Genomic DNA, 22,830 nt, shown 5'->3' with positions numbered 1-22,830 from the left:
CGAGAGAGAGAGAGAGAGAGACTGCTGCTGCTCCTCCTGCTGAGTGGGACACACTAGGTCTAAACCGGCTCCTTCTTTTCCTACATATTTGAAAAGACCAAGGAGAAGATTTTCAACTGAAGAAATGGAGCAACCACCAGAAAACACCCTGACAACCAGTTAGCATCATTAGGACTAGCATATCTTAGCAACCACTGAGCAAACTTTAAGAAACCATCACAAAAATCCTAGCAACCCAGGACTAACTGTAAAGTCTATCCTGTTCATGGTAGTCTGGCTGCATTGTTTATAGCTCACCAATTGTTATACGTTACTTCCAGACACAAACACAACTTATAAACTAGCAAAGCTGTAGTTTAGGGCCATGGCCATGCCCCCACACGACGTCCAAAACTCTCCAGTCGCACCAGATTCATAATGACACAAAACTGTGAATGATCTACCGGTATACAATGTTTACTGCAGGTTACAACACAGATCTGAAGGGGAGTCACTCTGTTTTAATTCAAATAAATTAATTCATCTAATATAGAAGCTGAAAGTCTGTTAAATAAACTTACTTAATTCATTAATCTGACTCAATTGGTTTAGTCAGTAAAGTGTGTGTGTGTGTCTGTCTGTCTGTCTGTCTGTCTGTGTGAGTGTGTGTGTGCCTGTGTCTGTCTGTGTGTGTGTGCTGCCACCCAATGGCCACACACAGTCAATACACAGCACAAACTCAACCTGGGGGAGTGCCAGTCTCTGGTGGTCACATGCATCCACCAAACCTGTACACAGCTGATCGTGACGTCACTTATCAACATGGCGGACTGGAATAGAGGTAATATTAATTTGACACGTATTCACTTCTAAATGTTCAACCATTAACCGTTTCCGACAGTACAGAACTAATGTTACAGACGTGTAAAGGAGTTTATCATCTAAACGTAAGATTGGGCCGCCTTTGCTTATGGCGTCTCGCTTTATTTTTACTGCATTTAGAGCCAAACACAAACCTGAATACTGGCTAGTTGGCTAACTAGCTGAGGACACTAGCCGTTTAGTACTTATAAGTTAGCTGTCTGTCGCTTTCATGATACAGGGCTCGACTGCTAATAACTCAAACAACAAAATGCTAACAGTATTTTTCCTGTATATTTGAGGCACGCTGATACTCAACTTATATGTGCACATGATTACCATCTAATGTTCCGAGAGAGAAGTGAACTCTTGTTTACGTTTGTAAATGAAGTTGGTTTTAGCTTACTGTAATTGGCATGAAAAAGGATGTCCTGCTTAGAGGAACTATAGGAAATGTATAACCGGACACATTAGTCCGGGTCAGTGTCTTTAGCTCACATTGTGGTAACTCATATCAACAGCAAAAGACCGATGTTGTGTCAAAATCTGTAACCATGACAAGTGTTTGCTTGCATGGAAACGGACGTGGAATCATACATACATTTATACATTGTATTGCCTCTGTTTTCACTCTATCTCGACTTTATATGAGTTGTAATGCCGAGATAACTGTTTTACGGAAAAGTAGTGAAGTGAGTGAACAAGAGGAAGTTGTTTTCATTATGAGCTTCGGTAAGAAAGACTACGGTAAATCTCGAGGAGAAAAAGGCGAAATGCTATGTCGAGAATAAACTCGACAGGTAAAGAGGTAAAGTTAGAAAGATGTTGACAGATATGAACATCCGAGATCAATAACTCAAAAGCCAAACGTTATTGAAACACAGACGATATAACTTACATACATTGACATTGTATTTCGCTTTATTCACTCAAATGTATTTCCACTTTATTCGCGAAATTACGTTGTTTTCCCCCACAGCAAGCTATATCTGCTGATCCTACTTTAGTCCTAAACCCAAACATAGAGGGAGGGGCTAGAGGAATCAGAGGGAAATAATATTTAGAGCTCGTAACAAACCAAATCAAATGTATGATGTGTATGCCACTGCGAAACGGCGGTAAGGATGGCCGTTATTATTCGATAGGTAACAACAAGTCAAATCTAACGTCAGTAAGTATAAAGTGTATGTAAATGTTAACGATTCAACTAGAAGATCTTGTTTTCTTAATTTAAAGTAAAATATTGATCAATTAGACAGCCAACAGACCACGCAATGAACATTATGAGCCTATGGTTTGAACTACAACTTTTGGTTTGAATGATAACTGACGTTTACCTAGCTTAATGCTAAACACTGATCTTCCATGACCGTTAGCATGTTAGAAAATGATATTTATCAGTTTCACACGATGTGTTTGTGGTTAAACTTCCCTCAACACTGAAGCGAATATTATTCTCAACTTAGTTTCGACTAAAAATGTGTAATTGATGTGTAGTGGCGATTTTATACACATTTTATGATTTTCATAAAGCTCCACTATGCCGCAACAGTTATCAACGGTAATTAACGTTGGCTAGTTACTTACGTAGCCAAGGTCAATGAAGATAGGCGGCGCTGTTGGATAAGCGAGCTGTTTGACTTTATCCTCTTACATACACTTTTAAATACTTTTATGAAAATTATAAAACTTAAATAATATATTTACCCTTAGCCAGTAATTAAATTACCGGTTATCCTTCGACAATGTAAAGCCCTGCTGAAAAGGCTTGGAAACCCCGAACTTTTGGATCTGAAAGCCACGCCCATAACAACGAGTAACGGTTGACTGATGACGTCATGAAACCAATGACTGTTGTTTCCCTTTTGCTGTACTTTGAATAAATGATGCATTAGTCTACATAGGCTACTTAGCCTAATGTTAATATTTGGTTAGTATTAATACACTTCTATTTGTCAAGAATGTCAAGCTACTCAGTCCATAATATTTCAAATGTAACTGTTGTAGTCACAAAATGAAAGATGGACAGGATTACTGCTAAAGTCCTGGACTGGTCAAATAAAGTGTAACAGGTTTAGAAACTGATTAACAGAGGGTTCAAGACTTTGCCTTATTTTTTCAAATATCAACCAATATCGGTTACACATTTGTAAATAATTTATTTGAATATAACTACTGGGGACTTTCTCAAATAATGTTTACAACAAGTTTTAGCACTTTTACACATTGTTTTATGTCTAATCTATATTGATGTGTTTGTGCATTTTCCAGGTCATGGCTCTGTGGACGACATGCTGGATGCTGAAAACAAACGTCTGGCTGAGAACCTGGCAACAAAAGTCTCCAGACTAAAATCTGTGAGTTACCACCAATAGCTGCTCTCTTCATCTAACAGCTCAATCTAGATTATAATATAGTTATTAAGGTTTTTATTGTCAAAAGCAATTCTTCCCTGTTGATTTATTCTGACAGACAGCCCACACACCTGTCGGTATTAATGTTGCACTGATATACCAAACAACATGATACGATTATACTTTATTGTCAGAGCAGGTCTGAAATGTGTCTTGCATCCCAGCAGCTTCATTTACAACAGATTAGTCAATAAACAGCTCATCAAGGCATGACCCAAAAATAAAATAAAAGTACAGACATTCCACAAAACATTTCAACAACAGAAGACAAAATCTCCGCCCATCAGTGTGCATTTGATCTGGGATTAAATCAGGACAGACGGACGGAGGGTATCATATGCTGTACAGCTTTAAAGCCCTTTGATTGCCTCAAGAGTTGTGTGATTGGGCTCATGATAAGATGATGCAAATGTTCATTTTAGGTCATTAATAGTTTCTTTTTCTAGAAATGCAATTTTAACTTTGACTGATCCGTCTCGTCTCTGAATCCGACAGCTTGCATACGACATCGACAGAGAAGCTGATGATCAGAACGAGTACCTGGACGGCATGGTGAGTCTCTCAAGTTCACGCAGCAATATAGAAAATTATAATTACCACTTGTTTTATGTTTTTTTTATATACGCCATATCCTTGGAAACAGCTGTTCTATGGAAGTAAATGAGTGTAATCGGATTTTGAAAATAAAAAGCAATTGAATTTTAAGCACTGAATATTTATGCATTGAAATAATGCATCTGAATTTTTTGCCGCATTGAAATAATGTATCTGAATTTTTTGCCTCTGAATTTAACTCATTACATTTTAAACAACTAATTTTCACCTTTATTTTACAATGTTCTCAAATTCAAAATCAAATATTCAACGTTAAAAAAATCAACGTGCCAAATTCAACTGCAAAATCCCATGTATGAAATTCAGAGTAAAACTTTGGGGACCCAAGGAAGAGCAATCGATCATAGATGCTAGATTAAGTTCAACAAAGAGAGCAAGTGGGAATATTAGCTTGTTGCCTCGGATACCATACTGTTCTGTGATTGGCTGGCATTTAAATGATTTATTATCTATTCTTTCATTTTAGAGGGTTTCTTCCAACATAGATTATTATTTTTATTTTTTTTTATTTTACATTCAATAACATTTTATCCAATTCCGAGCCATCATTTCACTTTTAAATCTTCATGGGAGCATAGTTGTTTAATGTCAACAAAATTATCATTGTGTTTTTTCCCCTTAAAAAGTCTCTCTAGACTCTGCGACCTTTGGGATGAATGAATGTTTTTTACAATGTGATACAGTGGTGAAATCTATTCTTAATGCTGGTCCTTGATATAACTGGGACCCCAACATTCACACCAGAGATTCCCTCTACCAAGAGATAGCTGCAGAAATGTTATAAATAAAAGTATAAAGAATAAGTTAGTCTCATCTCTTTGTTTGTTTGTGTGGATTGTAACATTTGATAAAATGATTGCATCTCTCTCTTCAGCTAAAGATGGATTCAGTCATTCTGGTCTCAAGAAATATTTGTAGAAACCAGTGAATATCTCCTCACAAGCCACTACCTATCTCTTTACTTTGTGTGCGCTGGAGAAAAAAAAATGTATTTTGACAAAAAGGGTTTAGTCAACAAGCGTTCTCCAGAATCACTGACTCCACCTTTAAACCTGCAGTGTGTAGAATTTTGGGTTTTATTTCCTAGCAGATTTTGTAGAAAGTAATTATAATATCCATAAGTACATTTAATTTAGTGCATAATAGCTGAAAAAAAATATTTGAATTGTTATTTTTTCCCTTAGAAAGGGTCTCATATATGTCCATATTTCTGCATATTTTTGACCAAGGCCATCTTGAAAGTGTCATAGTTGGAATGTCATTAGGTGCATTGTTTAAAATTTAGAATTGTTCTTGTCCTTGAAGGCCACTGTAGCTTCTGTTATTATTCGAAAGGGTTGGGGTTACCCAGGGAGCGTTGCATTCTAGAACTTTGTAGAACTTTCTTGATGATGTCATATTACACACTGCACCTTTTAATGTTTATAAAAGTAATATCATCTCATTAACCGTTCTTTCTTTTCTTTTAAGGACTCAAACTTCATGAGTGCGACGGGCCTGTTGACCGGCAGCGTGAAGCGTTTCTCCACCATGGTCCGATCCGGCCGAGACAACCGGCGCATCCTCTGCTACGTCTCCATGGGAATGGTGCTGGTCTTCTTCATGCTTTACTACATGGTGACCAGGATTCAACGCTGACACAAAAAATACATTTCAGACTCGAGCTATAGTTTTGATGTGGAGTTTAAGACTGTGGACTATGTCATCATCACTGTCATCTGTGGTTTATCCCCAAACAGGAGAAGACATTTTTTATTCTACACCAAAGTGAGATCGCAAACAGGAACTAGACAGAAAAACTATTTGTTGAACGGTTGAACCTTGGACATACTTATTGGGTTGAACAGACAAGCAGTAGGGTGTCAACCAGCCCAGCATTGGAAATGGTGGTGGGTGTGGACATACTAAACTTAATATACTGGTGTATTTAAAAAAAAACAAATAAACATGCCTGGACTTTGGGACTCTCTACTTTGGCAAAGCATTTGTCCGTTCCCGCTTCAGCCAAGATGTCATGTCGGCTAAATTAATCTGGACAAACAAGAGGTGGAACTGGAGGAACCTGAATTCAGCTCAAGTACCAGTGTCATTGGCTGACGAACCATCAACAACAAAATAGGTTTTATTAAAAAGTGTGTGTCTCGGTTACTACACAATAATCCAAAGCAAGTTTTGAATTGAAGTGAATATGCAAACTACAAAAGGCCCAAACAAAACATTTCTTTCTGACTAAGAAGTTCTGTGCTGTTGCCGGTACTCTATTTTTTCAGTTAGCAATGTTTGAAAAAAATTAAGGACTCTGTTGCAAATAATCAAATACATTTTTTTAATTTGGTGGAGATACTGCTACACAATGGTCAAAGGGGTCCAGTACTTTGTGAGGTTTCAATGGGATTGTTTATTGATTTCACATTTTATTTTCACCGGTAAAATTGCATTACATGGTCATGAATATACAACATGCACATTTGACTGTCTGACAAATTGTGTGTAGAGTGGAATTTGGGCAAAGCAGGTGCCATGTGTTGAAGGACTGTCAATCAACTGTTTAATTTCCATGCTTTTATTTTCAGTTTGTTAACACGTTATACATGTTATGCATTCAGATAGCTCTTGTGAGCATGTAATTAAATTTGATTGGTCCTTCAGTTTATTGAAAGGTGATGAGGCATAAATTAACACCACATATTGTAAATTATTATATTTTCCTAAACAAAACTTTAAACTTCAGCTTGTTCAGATGTTATATTTAGTTTCATCAGCAGGTTCTTTTTAATATTAAGTTTAAAATATTCGGGACTTGTTCTGTTTATTGTTAACGGGGACATTTTGTATGATAACTTCTATTTTATTTAATGGCACATCCTAGCCATTGTCTGGGAAGCAGTTCAATGATAAAGAGATAAGAGAGTTAAAAATAGTTTCCTTTCTCTGTGTTTACATTCCAGCTGTCTGGCCTGTATCAGCCACAGACGGCATTTAATAATATTATTAAAACACATCTTATAAATGGTTTTAATTGTTGAACTTATTTGGGATAATTGCTCTTGTTTGGGCACTAGGCCTATGGAGAGGGTCACTGACCATTTGAGGTGATTTTATGAACGTCTTGAAATAAAAAAGTATATTTGAAATGATACCGTTTTTTTTCTTCAAATTACCAACTTAAACCAAATCATATTTCAATAAAATCTAATAATCTAAATATCTCTTTCTTCTCTGATTCCGATTTGTTTATTTCTGCATGGCCACTATGTGTCGCTTCGGCTCCACTCGGGGTTTTTCGGCAGTTTCCGGTGCATCTCTCTCCTTCCTGAGACTTCATAGTAAACAAACAGCCGAGCAACCGTCCGCACCGCGCGCTTACCTTACCGGATTCTCTAACGATTCCTCTGATTTCATACAAAGCATTGTTGCGCTTTTTTCCACCACATTTTCATCATTATCTAGCCTCGTCGTTGGCTGGTTCTCTTGCGGGTTCGGCTACTACTCGTTCAAATTCGGATTCTGACTTTCGGCTTTTGTCGTCCGTCGGACTCGGAAAATGGACGAAGCAGACTCGGCCACGAAGGCGCTCGTGTTGGATGATCCGCCCAACGGCCGCTGTTGCTCGGATACCGAATCGGAGCCCGAAGTGACTGCGATGGCGGCTGTGAATGTGATGGACGAGGACGAACCGGGAAACATCGACATGGATCCCGAATCCCCGCCGAACCCAGACGAGGCTGAGGCGGCGTTTGCAGGCAAGGAAGGCGGGCGGCTTTGTGTCAGGAGCAGGCCCCAAGCGAGAGAGCAGGGTGGCGCTAACACCTCTTTTATGTAGGCTACTGACTGGAAGACAACGTGTGGTGGTGATAATCATAATAGTTAGGCTACACATGCCCTCTCTGTGATATGGAGAACACACAGTCTACTACAGATACACGTGAATCAGTAGGCTAGGCTATACTTACCAGATCATAACAAAGTTATAAGGCATTTAATTCATTAGGCTAATATAAAAATAAAGCCCCCATTGCCATTGATATTAAATAAATATTTCAAAAGTCTTAAAAGACAATGAATATGTCCACGATTGGTAGCCTATTAAACTGTCAATGTTTCTATAACTTATTTATCAACATTTGAAGTAGGTTTGCTGCACATATCAGCAATACCTTTGCTGCCAAGCTCCAATTATTGTTAAATTTAAAGATGTAGGCTATAGGCCTATAGCATATTGAATATATCTAGCCTACCTCAAATACGTCTTTAGGCTATTTGGCTACAGTGCACTTAATCTATTCAAATCATTAACTAAATTAAGCAATGGTGCTCTAACATTTTGGGAATGACAGACACAATTAAGCAACTACCAACCTGAAATGTCTAACTTGTGAAGTTGGTTTTGAAAACTATCTATCTAGCTTTACATGCTGTCATCAACAACAACACCCCAGCCCAGTTTGAGTACGTGATCACAGGAATACTGAAGCTATAATACAGAAAATGCAGCCTACTGATCTGAAGATGTAAGTGATGAAACATGATGTGACTGTTGTTGTTGTTGTATAGAGGTGACTGTGACGGTGGGAGAAGTTCAAGCTGCAGAGGAAAACGTTTTTACCACAACAGTCGCCACGTCGGGAAGTCTCCCTGAACACATGCTGGTGGGTCACACACACACACACACACTCACTCACTCACTCACTCACTCACTCACTCACTCACTCACTCACTCACTCACTCACTCACTCACTCACTCACTCACTCACTCACTCACTCACTCACTCACACACACACACATTGAACCCCACTCTACTGCACATGTCCAGTGTTAATCCAAACATAAGGAGTTTGTTGGTGTTAAAAAGTCTTAAAAAGGCTAAGCCATGGTGTGTGTGTGTGTGTGTGTGTGTGTGTGTGTGTGTGTGTGTGTGTGTGTGTGTGTGTGTGTGTGTGTGTGTGTGTGTGTGTGTGTGTGTGTGTGTGTGTGTGTGTGTGTGTGTGTGTGTGTGTGTGTGTGTGTGTGTGTGTGTGTGTGTCACAGAGCGGTAGGACGACCCTCCAGCTGGGTGAAGGTCTCAACGCCCAGAAGGCCACTCTGATCGTGGTCCACACTGACGGCAGCATCGTGGAGGCAACTGGCCTCAAGTCTGCTGCTTCCATCACACAAGGTACAGGAGTGTGTGTGTGTGTGTGTGTGTGTGTGTGTGTGTGTGTGTACTTGTACAACTAAGGCCTTCAAAGGGTTTAAGGGTTAAGACAAGGTTTTAAGGTTCAGGTTAGGGTTAGTTTGGGGCTAGGGTTAGGCATTTAGTTTAGATGGTTAGGTTAAGAGGTACAGGGAATGTATTATGAAAATGAATATCCTGACAAGTATAGCTGTGCGCGTGTGTGTGTGTGTGTGTGTGTGTGTGTGTGTGTGTGTGTGTGTGTGTGTGTGTGTGTGTGTGTGTGTGTGTGTGTGTGTGTGTGTGTGTGTGTGTGTGTGACAAATATAAAAACTTGAACCTACAGTAAATTACATCAATCCAGTCTATCAATCTCTCAGACTGATCTGTGTGTGTGTGTGTGTTTGTTTCGTCCTCCTGTGCGTTCCTCAGGCCCACAGACCCCGCCCACCCCTCTGACTCCCCCTCAGGACAAAGAGTCCGGCTCCAAATACAACTGGGACCCGTCTGTCTACAACAACGAGCTGCCGGTGCGCTGCAGGAACAGCAGCGGAGTGCTGTACAAGAACAGGCTGGGATCAGGTGACTAATAATAACGATGGATTGGATTTATATAGCGCTTTTCTAGGCACTCAAAGCGCTTTGCAGGGTTCCAGGTTCCATTCATTCACACACAGTCATACCGGTGGCGGAAGCGGGGCTGCCATTCAGCGCCTACGGGCCCTCCGACCACCGCAAACATACAGCAGTCATACACATTCACACGAGGCAAGGTGGGTGAAGTGTCTTGCCCAAGGACACAACATCCATGAGACACGTAGTAGGGCTGGAATCGAACCGCCAACCCTTCGATCATTGAAGTGAGAAGAGCATTCTAGAATAACTTTGATGCTGTCACAGTTGAAATTCTCCCCGTGTCCTCCATCTTCCTTCTAGTCGCAGTTTGAAGAGTTTTAAAGGTGGAACTCAGTCAGTGGTCTCTCTCAACCTTGTCAGAGATTAACCTTCTGAGCCTCTTAATGGAACAGACCTCAGGTGATGTCAGTTACACAAGACTGTACTGACATCTGGTGGCAGCCGTGAAGAGCTACAACTATATCATTTTTTTTTAACAACACTTGTTTGTTGCACAGTTAAAGACCTACTTCACCGGTGGAAATATGAAGGTGCATTGAACTCTGAGATCCTATGTAGTATAACATGTGACATCACACATGGTAAAGGTTAGGATTAACAGGACAGCTGAGCCAAGGGAAGACTGAGGGGAAGACAAACTACATTCAATATATTATAATAGTGATTTTATAATGATAGAACGCCGGTTTCGTATTGGGTGAAGTATTCCTTTAAGTAAGGACCACCTTTCCTCGAGGCCATCCTACCACCCCATTTATTTATATAGTGCTTTTTTGGAGGGCACTCAAAGACGCTCTTGTACCTAACTGACTGTGTTGTGTTCAGGTGGTAAAGGTCGCTGTGTCAGACACAACCAGCAGTGGTTCACTCCCACTGAGTTTGAGGGTTTGGCGGGACGGGCGAGCAGCAAGGACTGGAAGAGGAGCATCAGATACGCAGGCCGCCCTCTGCTCTGTCTCATACAGGTAATGATGCACTGAAGTATTGAAAAGGAGAAGCACTATTTTTTTTTACTACTTTTATAGTTTGTGTTTGTGTGTATACTGTGATGCTGCTACAATTACGTTGTACATTGTACAATGACAAAAGGATTCTGATTCTGATCTAATTACTAGAAGTGATTTTGAAATTCCCCTGAAAAAAACTCTCTTAAACCTGCGGTGTGTAGAATTTTGGGTTTTATTTCCTAGCAGACTTTGTAGAAAATAATTATAATATCCATAAGTATGTATTTAGTGCATAATAGCTGAATTTTTTTTTAGAATTATTTATTTTTCCCTTAGAAAGGGTCTCATATATGTCCATATTTCTCCATACCTTGGACCAAGGCCTAGTGCCGCCATGTTGGAAGCGTCATGGTTGGAATGTCATCAGGTGCATTGTTTAGAATTTAGAATTGTTCTTGTCCTTGAAGGCCATAATAACAGAAGCTACAGTGGCCTTCAAGGACAAGAACAATTCTAAATTTTAAACAATGCACCTGATGACATTCCAACTATGACACACACAAAAGAAATTCAGCTATTATGCACTAAATTAAATGTACTTATGGATATTATAATTATTTTCTACAAAATCTGCTAGGAAATAAAACCCAACATTCTACACACTGCAGGTTTAAGTAAAAAAAAAATCGCTTACAGAACAGCTCATAAATGGAATTCAGTACCACAAAACATTACACTCCATTCCATACAACTCTTTTAAGAGCAATAGGTATACAAATAGCTAATAGACAACCATATTTGTCAACATTAGAGCTGTAATTGAAAGTACCTGAATGTAGTGTATGGTTGGTTTTATATATTATCGTACATTAGCCTATCATGTACTTTAATGATATTGAATCTGAAACTTGTTTTTTTGTTGTTGCTATAATTGGGTGCATCAACAGAAAGATGAAATTAAATTGGAGTTTAACCGTGTGTGTGTGTGTGTGTGTGCGTGTGTGTGTGTGTGTGTGTGTGTGTGTGTGTGTGTGTGTGTGTGTGTGTGTGTGTGTGTGTGTGTGTGTGTGTGTGTGTGTGTGTGTGTGTGCGTGTGCGTGTGCGTGTGCGTGTGCGTGTGCGTGTGCGTGTGTGTGTGTGTGTGTGTGTGCGCGTGTGTGTGTGTGTGTGTGTAGGAGCGTATCCTGAACCCCCATGCTGCTTCCTGTACCTGTGCGGCCTGCTGTGATGACATCACGGGGGTGAGTCAGTCAGGAGAACCAACAACAACTTATAACGAAGGACGACAGACATGTTTATTAAGGAACTTTCAAACATGAATATCCACAGATGTGTTGGACATAGTCCTGGTATTTTGGGCGAGGGGGGATGTCTGCTTAGGAGGCTGCAGAGACATCAGTGTTTACCGTACATGGTAAAGACTAAGTTAATAGATCCCTCCATCCCTCATAGTTTGCATACATTTTTGTGCCTTCATTGTTTAAAATGACTCTCCCTCTTCAGCCTAGGACATTTGGGTTTTTCCAGTCACGCGATATACAGTACATTATAAACGATACACATGTCTATATTTACCTCTTCCCTATGCCCACCGCATGCTCTGGAATCTCTTTTCCTTATAACTTGACTTTTATGGCTGACTTAAGGAAGACTGAAGGGGCATTTTATGATGAAATGCTTTGTTTCTCTTCGTGCTCTCAGCCACAGAACATGACGGGAAATCTTTAAATAATGTAATTTTCTTCCTTCCCACAAAGGCCATAACGGACGGCTTTTTGTCTTTGTCATGTGGAGCTTACCTGGCAAATATCAAACAAAAATCTAGGTTTCTTTCATGATCATTTTGCCTTGCCAATGTCTTGTTCCAGTCTTTTGAGATATTTTCGGTTTCATTATGAACAGAGCCTGTTTGTGCAAATAACTTTGGATATCAAGACATCTTTCGGTCAGTCTGTTTTCTCTGCAAAGGGGGCAAAACTGTGGAACCTCTTGCCCACTAGTCTAAAACTAGAGACTAATAGCAGCACTTTTAACAGAGAACTTAAACAACGGCTCAAATCAACAGTGCTCACACAAATAATTTACAACTGGTGTATTGTTTGATCATGCTGCCTTTGTTTTACTCTACGTATCCTATATATATATTTGACTTATTATATTGCTGCTCTGTACTCCATTGTATTCTGCATTTTTACTCTTTTAATTGTCAGTTTTTATCAGTATTTGATCTTGTTTTTGTTTTGACTTGTTTATTTTGTTGTTTTTAAAAGCCTCCTGTGGACAGGTGTTGTAAACTAGCATTTATGCTAATACACTGAAAACATTGCATCTGGTTTGTCCAATGTCTTTGTCATGTCCATACACAAATAAAATAAAATCAATCATATGTTTGCTGATATTTTAGTCGCCAGATAAACTGTAGGGTTCATTGATAAATTGAAGAGATAAATATGGAATAGTAAAATGGTCAGTCTGGATCATATTGTTAAATCTTGGTTTGTGTTTGTCTCTGTCTCTTCAGGGTCCAAAGGATGGAGAACATCTGATGACAGAAAACATCAATATGGTACATTTCATATTTAGTTTTTTCCTTGTAGCTTTGATCTTATTATTCTGAAAGCTGACGTCAAAGGTCAGATTTCTAATAACTTTTTCTTACTTTCTCTGATCGGATAGTTCCTCATTTAAATGATCTTTTCAATAGTTCTTGCACAGCTGCTTGTGTTTGAATATTTTCTGTTTGGAATTTGCGTTTGGAACTTCTGTTTTGTTTATTTATTATGATGAATATTAAGATTTGTATGATGAGCAACAATGTCAGCCTACACCTTTTCTGTTAAGTAAAAAAAATAAAAAGTTAATATGGACCGAAATAAATTACTACTATTACTACTCCTATATTTAACATTTGACCACACGTGTTTTGTAACAAAAACAGGTTTATATTTAGGGTATTGAAAATAAATGAGGTTCTTGTTGTTTTCTATCTCCATGTATCAGAGACATATACAGTATTTCATCTGTGTCTCCATCTCCGCAGACCGGTCCAGTTCGCCTCTTTGTCCCGTATAAGAGACGGAAGAAGGACAACGAGCCCCCGCTCTCTCCCCCCAAGAAGACGATTCCTTCCACTAAGAACATCACACTGACCCCGGGCACCACATGTACGTCAGGTCACCTCTTCATCGCACAGTGAAAGAAGAGAAAAGATAGTTTGTGTTTCAGGATCAACGGGTTTATAACTGTTTAAATGTGCTCACGGTTTCTGAGTTAGAGGGGGGGGGGAAATATTCTCCATTTCTCAGATTAGATGTTTTGACCGTGGACCCCTAAAAAATAATTCTAGTTACTGCTAATAGTTAAAGGTGCAGTGTGTAATATGACATCGTCAAGAAAGTTCTACAAAGTTCTAGAATGCAACGCTCCCTGGGTAACCCCCAACCCTTTCGAATAATAACAGAAGCTACAGTGGCCTTCAAGGACAAGAACAATTCTACATTTTAAACAATGCACCTGATGACATTCCAACTATGACACTTTCAAGATGGTGGCACTAGGCCTTGGTCCAAGATATGCAGAAATATGGACATATATGAGACCCTTTCTAAGGGAAAAATAAATAATTAAAATAATTTTTTTCAGTTATTATGCACTAAATTAAATGTACTTATGGATATTATAATTACTTTCTACAAAATCTGCTAGGAAATAAAACCCAAAATTCTACACACTGCAGCTTTAATTCTAGTCTCGTAGTTGAGTTTATTCTCATCATATCATTAAGAAACTATTAAATGGTAGCCTACACTTTATGGGAATGTATTCACTTCACATAGTGAAAAACCAAAACGACAGAGGAGTAGAGTAGAGTCCACAATAGACACATTACAGACAGATACCACAAATAGAGGCGATCCCATTGCAATAGTAATCACATAGTTAACAATCACAGAAAGCAACACTTTTAAGCTATCATTAAGCTCGTTATAAAGCCAACAGTCATATAAAGTTATTGAGTTTCCATCAGATCCGTGGTGTGAACATTTAAACGTTGTCCTTATAAATGTCTTGACCCTTGGGCCGCTCCGGGGGCGTAGTGGATAGAGCGCGTACCATATTGGCTCCGGCCTTCGTTGCAGTGGTCGCGGGTTCAAATCCGACCCTTTACTGCAGGTCATCCCCCCTCTCTCTTTCTGTCCCCCCATTTAAACTCTGTACTATCTAATACATCTTGAAAGTACCCCCAAAAAAAAATCTTTAAAAAAATATATCTTGATCCGCCCGTCCCTCCTCCCTCCACAGTCACAGTGTCCCCGTCGGGTCAGTTCACTTCGGGGACGTTGACCTTCGACCGTCCTGGCGGAGACGCCTCTGCTGCTGCTGCTGCTCTCATCTCAGAGGGGTCGGCCCAGAGCGAGGTCTTCACCAGCACAGCAGGTAACCCTCCATCACGATGTGTGTTTCCTTAATAATAATAATAATAATAATAATTTGAATTTATATAGCGCCTTTCAAGGTACCCAAGGTCGCTTCACAAAAAAGGGGGGAAGTACAGTGATTGTGTACACAGGGGGGTGGGGGCGGGTTAGAGGTCATAGGCCTCTGAGAAGAGATGTGCCTTCAGGAGCTTCTTGAAGGACTCCACTGAAGTGGCACAGCGGATATGGAGGGGGAGCAGATTCCACAGAGTGGGGGCAGACGCACAAAAGGCCCTGTCCCCAAAGGTCTTGAGTCTGGTGCGGGGAGTTGCCAGCTGGTCCTTAGCAGAGGACCTGAGGGACCGCAGGGGGGTGTAAGGATGGAGCAGGTCAGAAAGGTAACGGGGGGCCAGAGCATGCAGGGACTTGTAGGTGAGTAGGAGGATTTTGAACTTGATCCGGGACTTAACTGGTAACCAGTGGAGCTGCATCAGGGTGGGGGTGATGTGCTGCCAGGGCTTAGTGCCAGTTAAAACCCTGGCAGCTGAGTTCTGAACATATTGCAGTGGGGACAGCTAGATAGGATTAAGCCTGAGAAAAGGCAGAAAGAGTGTTTTATGGTCTCACTGTCTAACCCTACATTTTCCCATTTGTGACATCACACATGGTAAAATGTAGGGTTAGGATTAACAGGACAGCTCGGCCAAGGGAAGACTGAGGGAAGAAAAACCTCATTCATTATGTTATAATAGTGATTTTATAATGATAGAACGCCGGTTCCATGTAGGTGAAGTAGTCATTTAAAGGAGTGAATGCGTCCTACTCGATGCAGGCTATTCATCATCCTATCAGACATTGGGGAAGCACCTGGCTGCCCTCTGAAGAGTTGTCGTGACGCTGTAATGAGTTCTCAGGGGAGGGCAGCTCTGTGGGAGTGAGCACTGTGTGACTGATGATGCCCTATCCAAAAGACTAGTCTTTAAAGGAGCAATCTCTCTCTCCCTTTCCTTCCCTCCCTCTCTCTCTCTCCCATTTTACAGGCAATGTATGAAATCATAAGCATTTATTTATATACTTTATATATTTAAAGCTTCGGCTTCCTTGAAAAAGTTGACATTTTATCTTGAAAGTGCTGGAAAAGTGCTTGAATTTTACTCTTAAAAAGCTGTACGAACCCTGCCTCCCTCTCTCTCTTTCTCTCGCTCTCCCTCTCTCCCTTTCTCTCTCTCTCCCTCTCTCTCTCTCCCTCCCTCTCTTTCTCTCTCTCTCTTTCTCTCGCTCTCTTTCTCGCTCTCCCCCCTCTCTCTCTCCCTCTCTGTCCCTCTCCCTCTCTGTCCCTCCCTCCCTCTCCCTCTCTGTCCCTCTCTCTGTCCCTCTCCCTCTCTGTCCCTCTCTCTGTCCCTCTCCCTCTCTGTCCCTCTCTCTCTCTCTCTCTCCCTCTCTCTTGAAAGGACCATTCAGTGATCTCAATTACACTATTAATGTTGATTATTAATGTCGAGGCTCAAACACATATTCCATGTAGAACTTCTAGGACAAGATATCTGTAATTTAAAGGGTTTAAGATGTTACTAATTGGACCTTAGACACACACACACACGCGCGCACACACACACACACACACACACGCACACACACACACACACACACACAGAGCGAGAGACACTGCTGTGATTCAGCTGTTAGGGCAGTCTCTCTGTCCTTCACCTTGAGGTTAATGAGGAATCCTGGTGTGTGTGTGTGTGTGTGTGTGTGTGTGTGTGTGTGTGTGTGTGTGTGTGTGTGTGTGTGTGTGTGTGTGTGTGTGTGTGTGTGTGTGTGTGTGTGTGTGTGTGTGTGTGTGTGTGTGTGTGTGTGTGTGTGTGTGTGTGTGTGTCTGTGTGTTCAAAGTAAATTCTGTGATTAATCTGTCAGAAATCCACATGTTGTCTGAAACGGATGCCAGATTAATATGAACTCTTGACTCGAGCAATTAAACACAACAGGAGTTTTTCTCTTTGGCGTTAACGTTTAGAAAGGTGCAGATAAGGATTTTTAATTTGAATATTTTTATGAGTACGAAACTACTACAGTATTATATCCATTCTCCATTAAAGGTGCAGTGTGTAATATGACATCATCAATAAAGTCCTACAAAGTTCTAGAATGCAACGCTCCCTGGGTAACCCCAACCCTTTCGAATAATAACAGATGCCACAGTGGCCTTCAAGGACAAGAACAATTCTAAATTTTAAACAATGCACCTTGATGACATTCCAACTATGACACTTTCAAGATGGAGGCACTAGGCCTTGGTCCAAAATATGCAGAAATATGGACATATATGAGACCCTTTCTAAGGGAAAAAATTATTCAAAACATTTTTTTCAGCTATTATGCACTAAATTAAATGTGCTTATGGATATTATAATTACTTTCTACAAAATCTGCTAGGAAATAAAACCCACAATTCTACACAATGCAGGTTTAAACTTACTATATTCTGGAATATAAATAGTGTTTTTTTTATTGTGGTTCCCCTCTCTTCCCCATTTCATCTCTGTCTCTCAACACTGTCAAATAAAGCATGGAAACCCCCACCCCCAACCCCCCCCAAAAAAAAAATGTATTCCATCAATGTAAACAGTGAGTGGAAGGCAGATCCAATTGTCTCCAACAGAGGAGGATGGAGAGGACAAATCAACAACCACGTGCCCTGTCCCAATTTAATATACCATCCATTTATTCCATCTTGATAAGTACAAATATTTTTTTCAGAAGAAGATCAATCTTGGGGCGCCCTTAGCACAGTTGGTAGGGCGTCTCCCCCCCCCCCCCCCCCCCCCCCCATAGATAATGTCGTCTTTGAGTGCACTTAACCTAACCGTGTAAACTTTTATGATGTTCGGTTCAAGTCTTTATTTAAATCAAATATTTCCTATAAATCATAATGCATTTTAAATTATTATTTTTACCAGAAAATATGAAAATTAAAATTGTTAAAGGCCTACTTCACCGGTTGTGACATCACAGAAAGAGAAATGTAGGGTTAGTCAGTGAGACCATAAAACACTCTTTCTGCCTTTTCTCAGGCTAGGATGATCCAATTTCAATTTCTTTTGCACATTTATACTTCATAGGATCTCCGAGTTCAATACACCTTCATATTCCAACTGGTGAAGTAGGCCTTTAAGTACTCTTCAAATGTGCCCTTTACATGCCTCCATAGTTATTACATAACATTACATATAGCTGACACTTTTATCCTAAGTGCAGGCAAACCATTAAAGCAATCCCTTCACCCATACGGAACCGGCGTTCTATCATTATAAAATCACTATTATAATATAATGAATGAGGTTTTTCTTCCCTCAGTCTTCACTCAGTCTTCCCTTGGCCCAGCTGTCCTGTTAATCCTAACCCTTACTGTGATGTCACAATAAGGAAAATGTAGGGTTAGACAGTGAGACCATAAAACACTCTTTCTGCCTTTTCTCAGGCTAGGATGATCCGATTTTTTATTTTTTTGTTGCACATTTATACTAAATAGGATCTCCGAGTCCAATACACCTTCATATTCCAACCGGTGAAGTAGGCCTTTAAAGTGCAAACTCAGAGCCGCAAGAATCACGAAAATATATACATTAGCTTCAAATAAGCCAAACTATAATTTTCCACATGTAAGTGCTACATGTACTAGGTGTAACATGTAAGTCACATTTTTCTTGTGGTAGCCCCCCCCCCCCCCCAAACTGTAGCATTAATATAGGGCAGCCCTTATATGGTCGTCAGATGAGCAGTGAAGAAAAAAAGTGAGTATTCCCTGAAGACTCATTCTATATCAAACCCTCCAGTTACCTGCTAGGACACACACACACCTTTACCCGTTCAATCAGTAGCTGAGATGGATGTGCGGTTATTTTTAGCCTTTCCGAGCTCCAAGGTGTCTTTGAACACCCCATTGTGAGAATATAAACGTATGTTAGAGCTGGTATGTAGGGCGGGAGGGAACGTATAGAGGACGCATAGACACACTGACCTGCTCGGTTTGATTCTATGTCCTTCAGTTCATAAGTGAAGGAGAGATGCTAATATGGTCCCAGTAACAGGATAACTGCACACGCTCAACATGTGCACACAAGACTTTCTAATGTTCAAATAAATGCTCTGGAGTTGGTAACATTTACACAGAGATACTGCACCTATTAACACACTCAACAGTTAGAAGTTAAATGCCCAAAAGTGTGCAAAAAATTAGATTTTCATGGGCTGTTAAGCGACTTTTGTCAAAATCAGTTAATACCTCCTCACGATCTGCTGTGTCAATGAATCCAGTGTTAAACCTGCAGTGTGTAGAATTGTGGGTTTTATTTCCTAGCAGATTTTGTAGAAAGTAATTATAATATCCATGAGTACATTTAATTTAGTGCATAATAGCTGAAAAAAATGTTTTGAATGATCTTTTTTTCCCTTAGAAAGGGTCTCATATATGTCCATATTTCTGCATATTTTGGACCAAGGCCTTGTGCCGCCATCTTGAAAGTGTCATAGTTGGAATGTCATCAGGTGTATTGTTTAAAATTCAGAATTGTTCTTGTCCTTGAAGGCCACTGTAGCTTCTGTTATTATTCGAAAGGGGTGGGGTTACCCAGGGAGTGTTGCATTCTAGAACTTTGTAGAACTTTCTTGATGATGTCATATTACACACTGCACCTTTAACACACAGCCTAGGCCCTGTAAACTAGCATGTTGCTAGCTATGCTGGGCCCCTTTTTTGGCTTGTATTGTGTATTTACACCAGATTATTTTCCAGACTCCACCTAAAAATTTGGCTTAAACACCTTCTTAGATATTAACAGGCTTATAGTAACATTTGCTACATCACTACTGGAAACACATGCCAACTGTATTTTCATAGTGTTAAATCTTAGCCTGTAAAGATTCCTGAAAATAACCCTTTATGTCTCTCTTCTTCTCTCTGTTTCAGTGTTGACCACGTTGCCAGCTCTAGCCGTAGCTCCTCAACCCGTCCAGGCCAAAATGACTGTCTCGTCCCCTTCCTCGGGGCTGGTGAGCTCATTGGAGGAGGGGCCTATACGACTTGAGGCGGGGCACATGGGTGTGGGGGGGCATGTGGGTGGGGGGGAGGGACAGAAGAACACCTGGCTCTACCTGGAGGATCTAGCCAACACTCTGATGACCAACGTGCAGCAGCTGAAAGCTCTGATCGAACAGGCCAAGACCTCAGCAGGGGGCGAGAAGGGCCAGGCAGGCAGGAAGGAGGTGAGGACACACTTAAGATTGTTTTCATTTTTTAGATAATTTTATTTTTTTGTATTTTTGCTTTTTTTATACGGTTTGGAGAGACAGAAATGCGATGGGACAAAGTGAGAGTGGAATGTTATGCAGAGAACAACCCGGGGCTGGATTCTAACCTGGGTCGAGCACACCCTGAACTAACTAACAAATGTATTTATTTTTCTCTATGTATTGTGACTTATGCTCCTTTATTTCTTCATGGACATCCACGGTTTTCAATCGTTCTCTCCCTCTTTTATTCATCTATTTTTTTTCACTTTGAAATCACTTTGAATTACCTCTGTGTATGAAATATGTGTATGAATAAACTTGCCTTGCCTTGTTCCTATACATTGACTCAAATTTAGATATTGAGAAATGTAATTATTTCATCATATGATAATTGGAAATATTAAAACAATGACTTTTTCCTTTCAGTGCGGTCTCAGTCCAACGTTTCAGAACCAGATCACGTTCCAGCAGCCGGACGACTCGGACGCAAAGAGGGGCTCTGAGATCACAGAGATCATCATCAACGTATGACACACACTTAACAATCCTTACATTTTTTACGGATAAAACCTTAAAACTTGAAGCATGATCCAACTTGAGACAAATCTTGACTTACCTATACACTAGTATTTTTGTTTCGATCTCCAAAGTCATTGCATCCTATGGTCCCCATAATGCAGCAGACCCTCCCTGTCTGTTAAAATACAGACATTACATTTTTTGATTTCCTAATTAATTTGCCCATAGATCAACTTATACATGTTGTTACTGAACATATACATACATAATCATAATAATAGAAATTGAAATCATCTGACGTATTTAAAACCTGTCTCCAGAAATTTATATTTTCATGTGTTTGTCTTGTGTTGCCTTGTTTCTGTTCTACAGCAAATGTGTGTGAACTGCGGCCGGGTGGCGATGAGCGAGTGCACGGGATGTCACAAAGTCAACTACTGCTCCACCTTCTGTCAGAGGAAGGTAAGACTGATCCAGACGTCTTTTGTTTTTCAATAATACATTTAAGTTTATTTTTTTTATTTATTCACTGGTGTCGTAAAAACTGTACCGCTTTTGTCCAATGTGGGCGCTAGAATCAATAAATAAAAGCTCCTTGTAGTCGCTTTAAGGTGCAGTAGCGCCTCTCTTTCCCTGGTGTATCGTTGGTTTAATTTTATCAAACTTTTATCAAACATGTTGAATTTCTATCAAGGAAAAATGTTGTTAGTACAGCGGATAAGCATAACAATTGTGCACTTTTTATAGAAAAGCATGAAATATCTAACATAGTTGGTACATTCTATAAGGTGTATTTTAAGATGTGGAGGGAAGTCAGATTTTGCCCGTGACGGTTATGTGTTTGTTACCTGATAATGAAATATAATGTTTTTTTTCCCTTTTAGGATTGGAAGGAACATCAACACACCTGCTGTCAGTCGTCAGGGGGCGTGGTCATGCAGGAGGACGAGCCAATCACAACCATCGATATGGACAAAGTGAAATGACGTTGAATCAGGACGCTTCAACTATCTGTACGAAGAACATGAATGGCTTCACATCTCGGTGAGGTCATCGGACAGGAATTCCTTATATGGGCAAAGAGGAGAGAATTCTACACGGCCCTGTTCTGAAGACTAAAAATCTTCCTCCTGGAGCTTTTATTTTGAAGGATTCCTCTCACACCGACATGAGAATGAGGTCGCTGAAGTCCTGAGAACGGAAGATGTTGCATTAAAACTGCACCAACTTTATACTGTATTTGTCGAGATAAGTCAGTGGGTTTAAACACAGCGGCTTCTAGTGGACATTAGAGGAACTGCAGCTCAATACACGTCATCAAAAAAGCATTAAACTACTTTACTATGAAGGTTCATTAAAGGTGGAGTCAGTGATTCTGGAGAACGCTTGTTGTCATAATCACTTGTAGTTTTTGATTTTGACAACAAGCGTTAACCAGAATTGCTGACTTCACCTTTAATTGAGTGAGATGAAATAATTAATTGCTATTACTGTCAGTATTGTTTTCAACTGTTAATTATTTCCTCAATTATATTTTTTTATGAATTACTGTTATTAATGATGATTTTTATTTTGTATCTTCCCGTTGTTTTGTTAAACTTTACTTTGTGCCATTTTAACTTAATCTCCAGAGGCTTCCCGGTTAGATGAAGGATAAACAATCAATAAAATAAAATAAACTATATCAGATTAATCCTACACCAACCCAACCAATATGTAGACATACATTATCTGTCTGTCTTTTTGTATGTTTTTGTAATTGTTTGTTGTCTTGATGGGGAATTGTCTTCCTGCTAAAACAATGTTTGAAAACCTTTTTGTTTTTTTCTACGATGTTACTTGAAGATACTTTGTAAAATATGTTATCTTGTGTGTTCAAGATTTAAAAAAATATCATTTTTCAGGACTTTGAAGCTTGTTTTCTATTTTTGCTTTTGTTGTGATTCAAAATTAGAAGTTCAGAATCAGTGAATATCTCTTCATGATTTGCTTAAAGGGA

The 22,830-nt window shown here is 39.9% G+C and overlaps 3 protein-coding genes across 3 annotated transcripts in view; 2 read left to right on the top strand and 1 right to left on the bottom strand.

Moving 5' to 3' along the window:
- Positions 1–22,830, bottom strand: part of aass (aminoadipate-semialdehyde synthase) — a 519,315-nt gene that overhangs the window by 132,398 nt on the left and 364,087 nt on the right. The window lies entirely within an intron of this gene.
- On the top strand, positions 790–7,048 carry bet1l (Bet1 golgi vesicular membrane trafficking protein-like). Its single transcript, XM_080027542.1, has 4 exons — positions 790–820; positions 3,112–3,197; positions 3,750–3,806; positions 5,340–7,048. The coding sequence occupies exons 1-4, from the start codon at positions 802–804 to the stop codon at positions 5,505–5,507; spliced, it is 330 nt and encodes a 109-aa protein (XP_079883668.1). The 5' UTR covers positions 790–801; the 3' UTR covers positions 5,508–7,048.
- Positions 7,339–22,042, top strand: deaf1 (DEAF1 transcription factor). The gene is made up of 13 exons (XM_080027615.1): positions 7,339–7,612; positions 8,424–8,518; positions 8,899–9,025; positions 9,455–9,604; positions 10,484–10,623; positions 11,781–11,846; positions 13,127–13,171; positions 13,646–13,769; positions 14,908–15,042; positions 19,990–20,285; positions 20,739–20,837; positions 21,204–21,293; positions 21,716–22,042. Exons 1-13 carry the CDS (start codon positions 7,414–7,416, stop codon positions 21,815–21,817), a joined length of 1,668 nt encoding a protein of 555 aa, XP_079883741.1. The 5' UTR covers positions 7,339–7,413; the 3' UTR covers positions 21,818–22,042.

This window comes from Ammodytes marinus, assembly GCF_949987685.1.
Source record: "Ammodytes marinus genome assembly, chromosome: 5".
Taxonomy (NCBI): domain Eukaryota; kingdom Metazoa; phylum Chordata; class Actinopteri; order Uranoscopiformes; family Ammodytidae; genus Ammodytes; species Ammodytes marinus.
The sequence above is the reverse complement of the archived record's forward strand: the minus strand, read 5'-3'. Positions and strand labels throughout refer to the sequence as shown.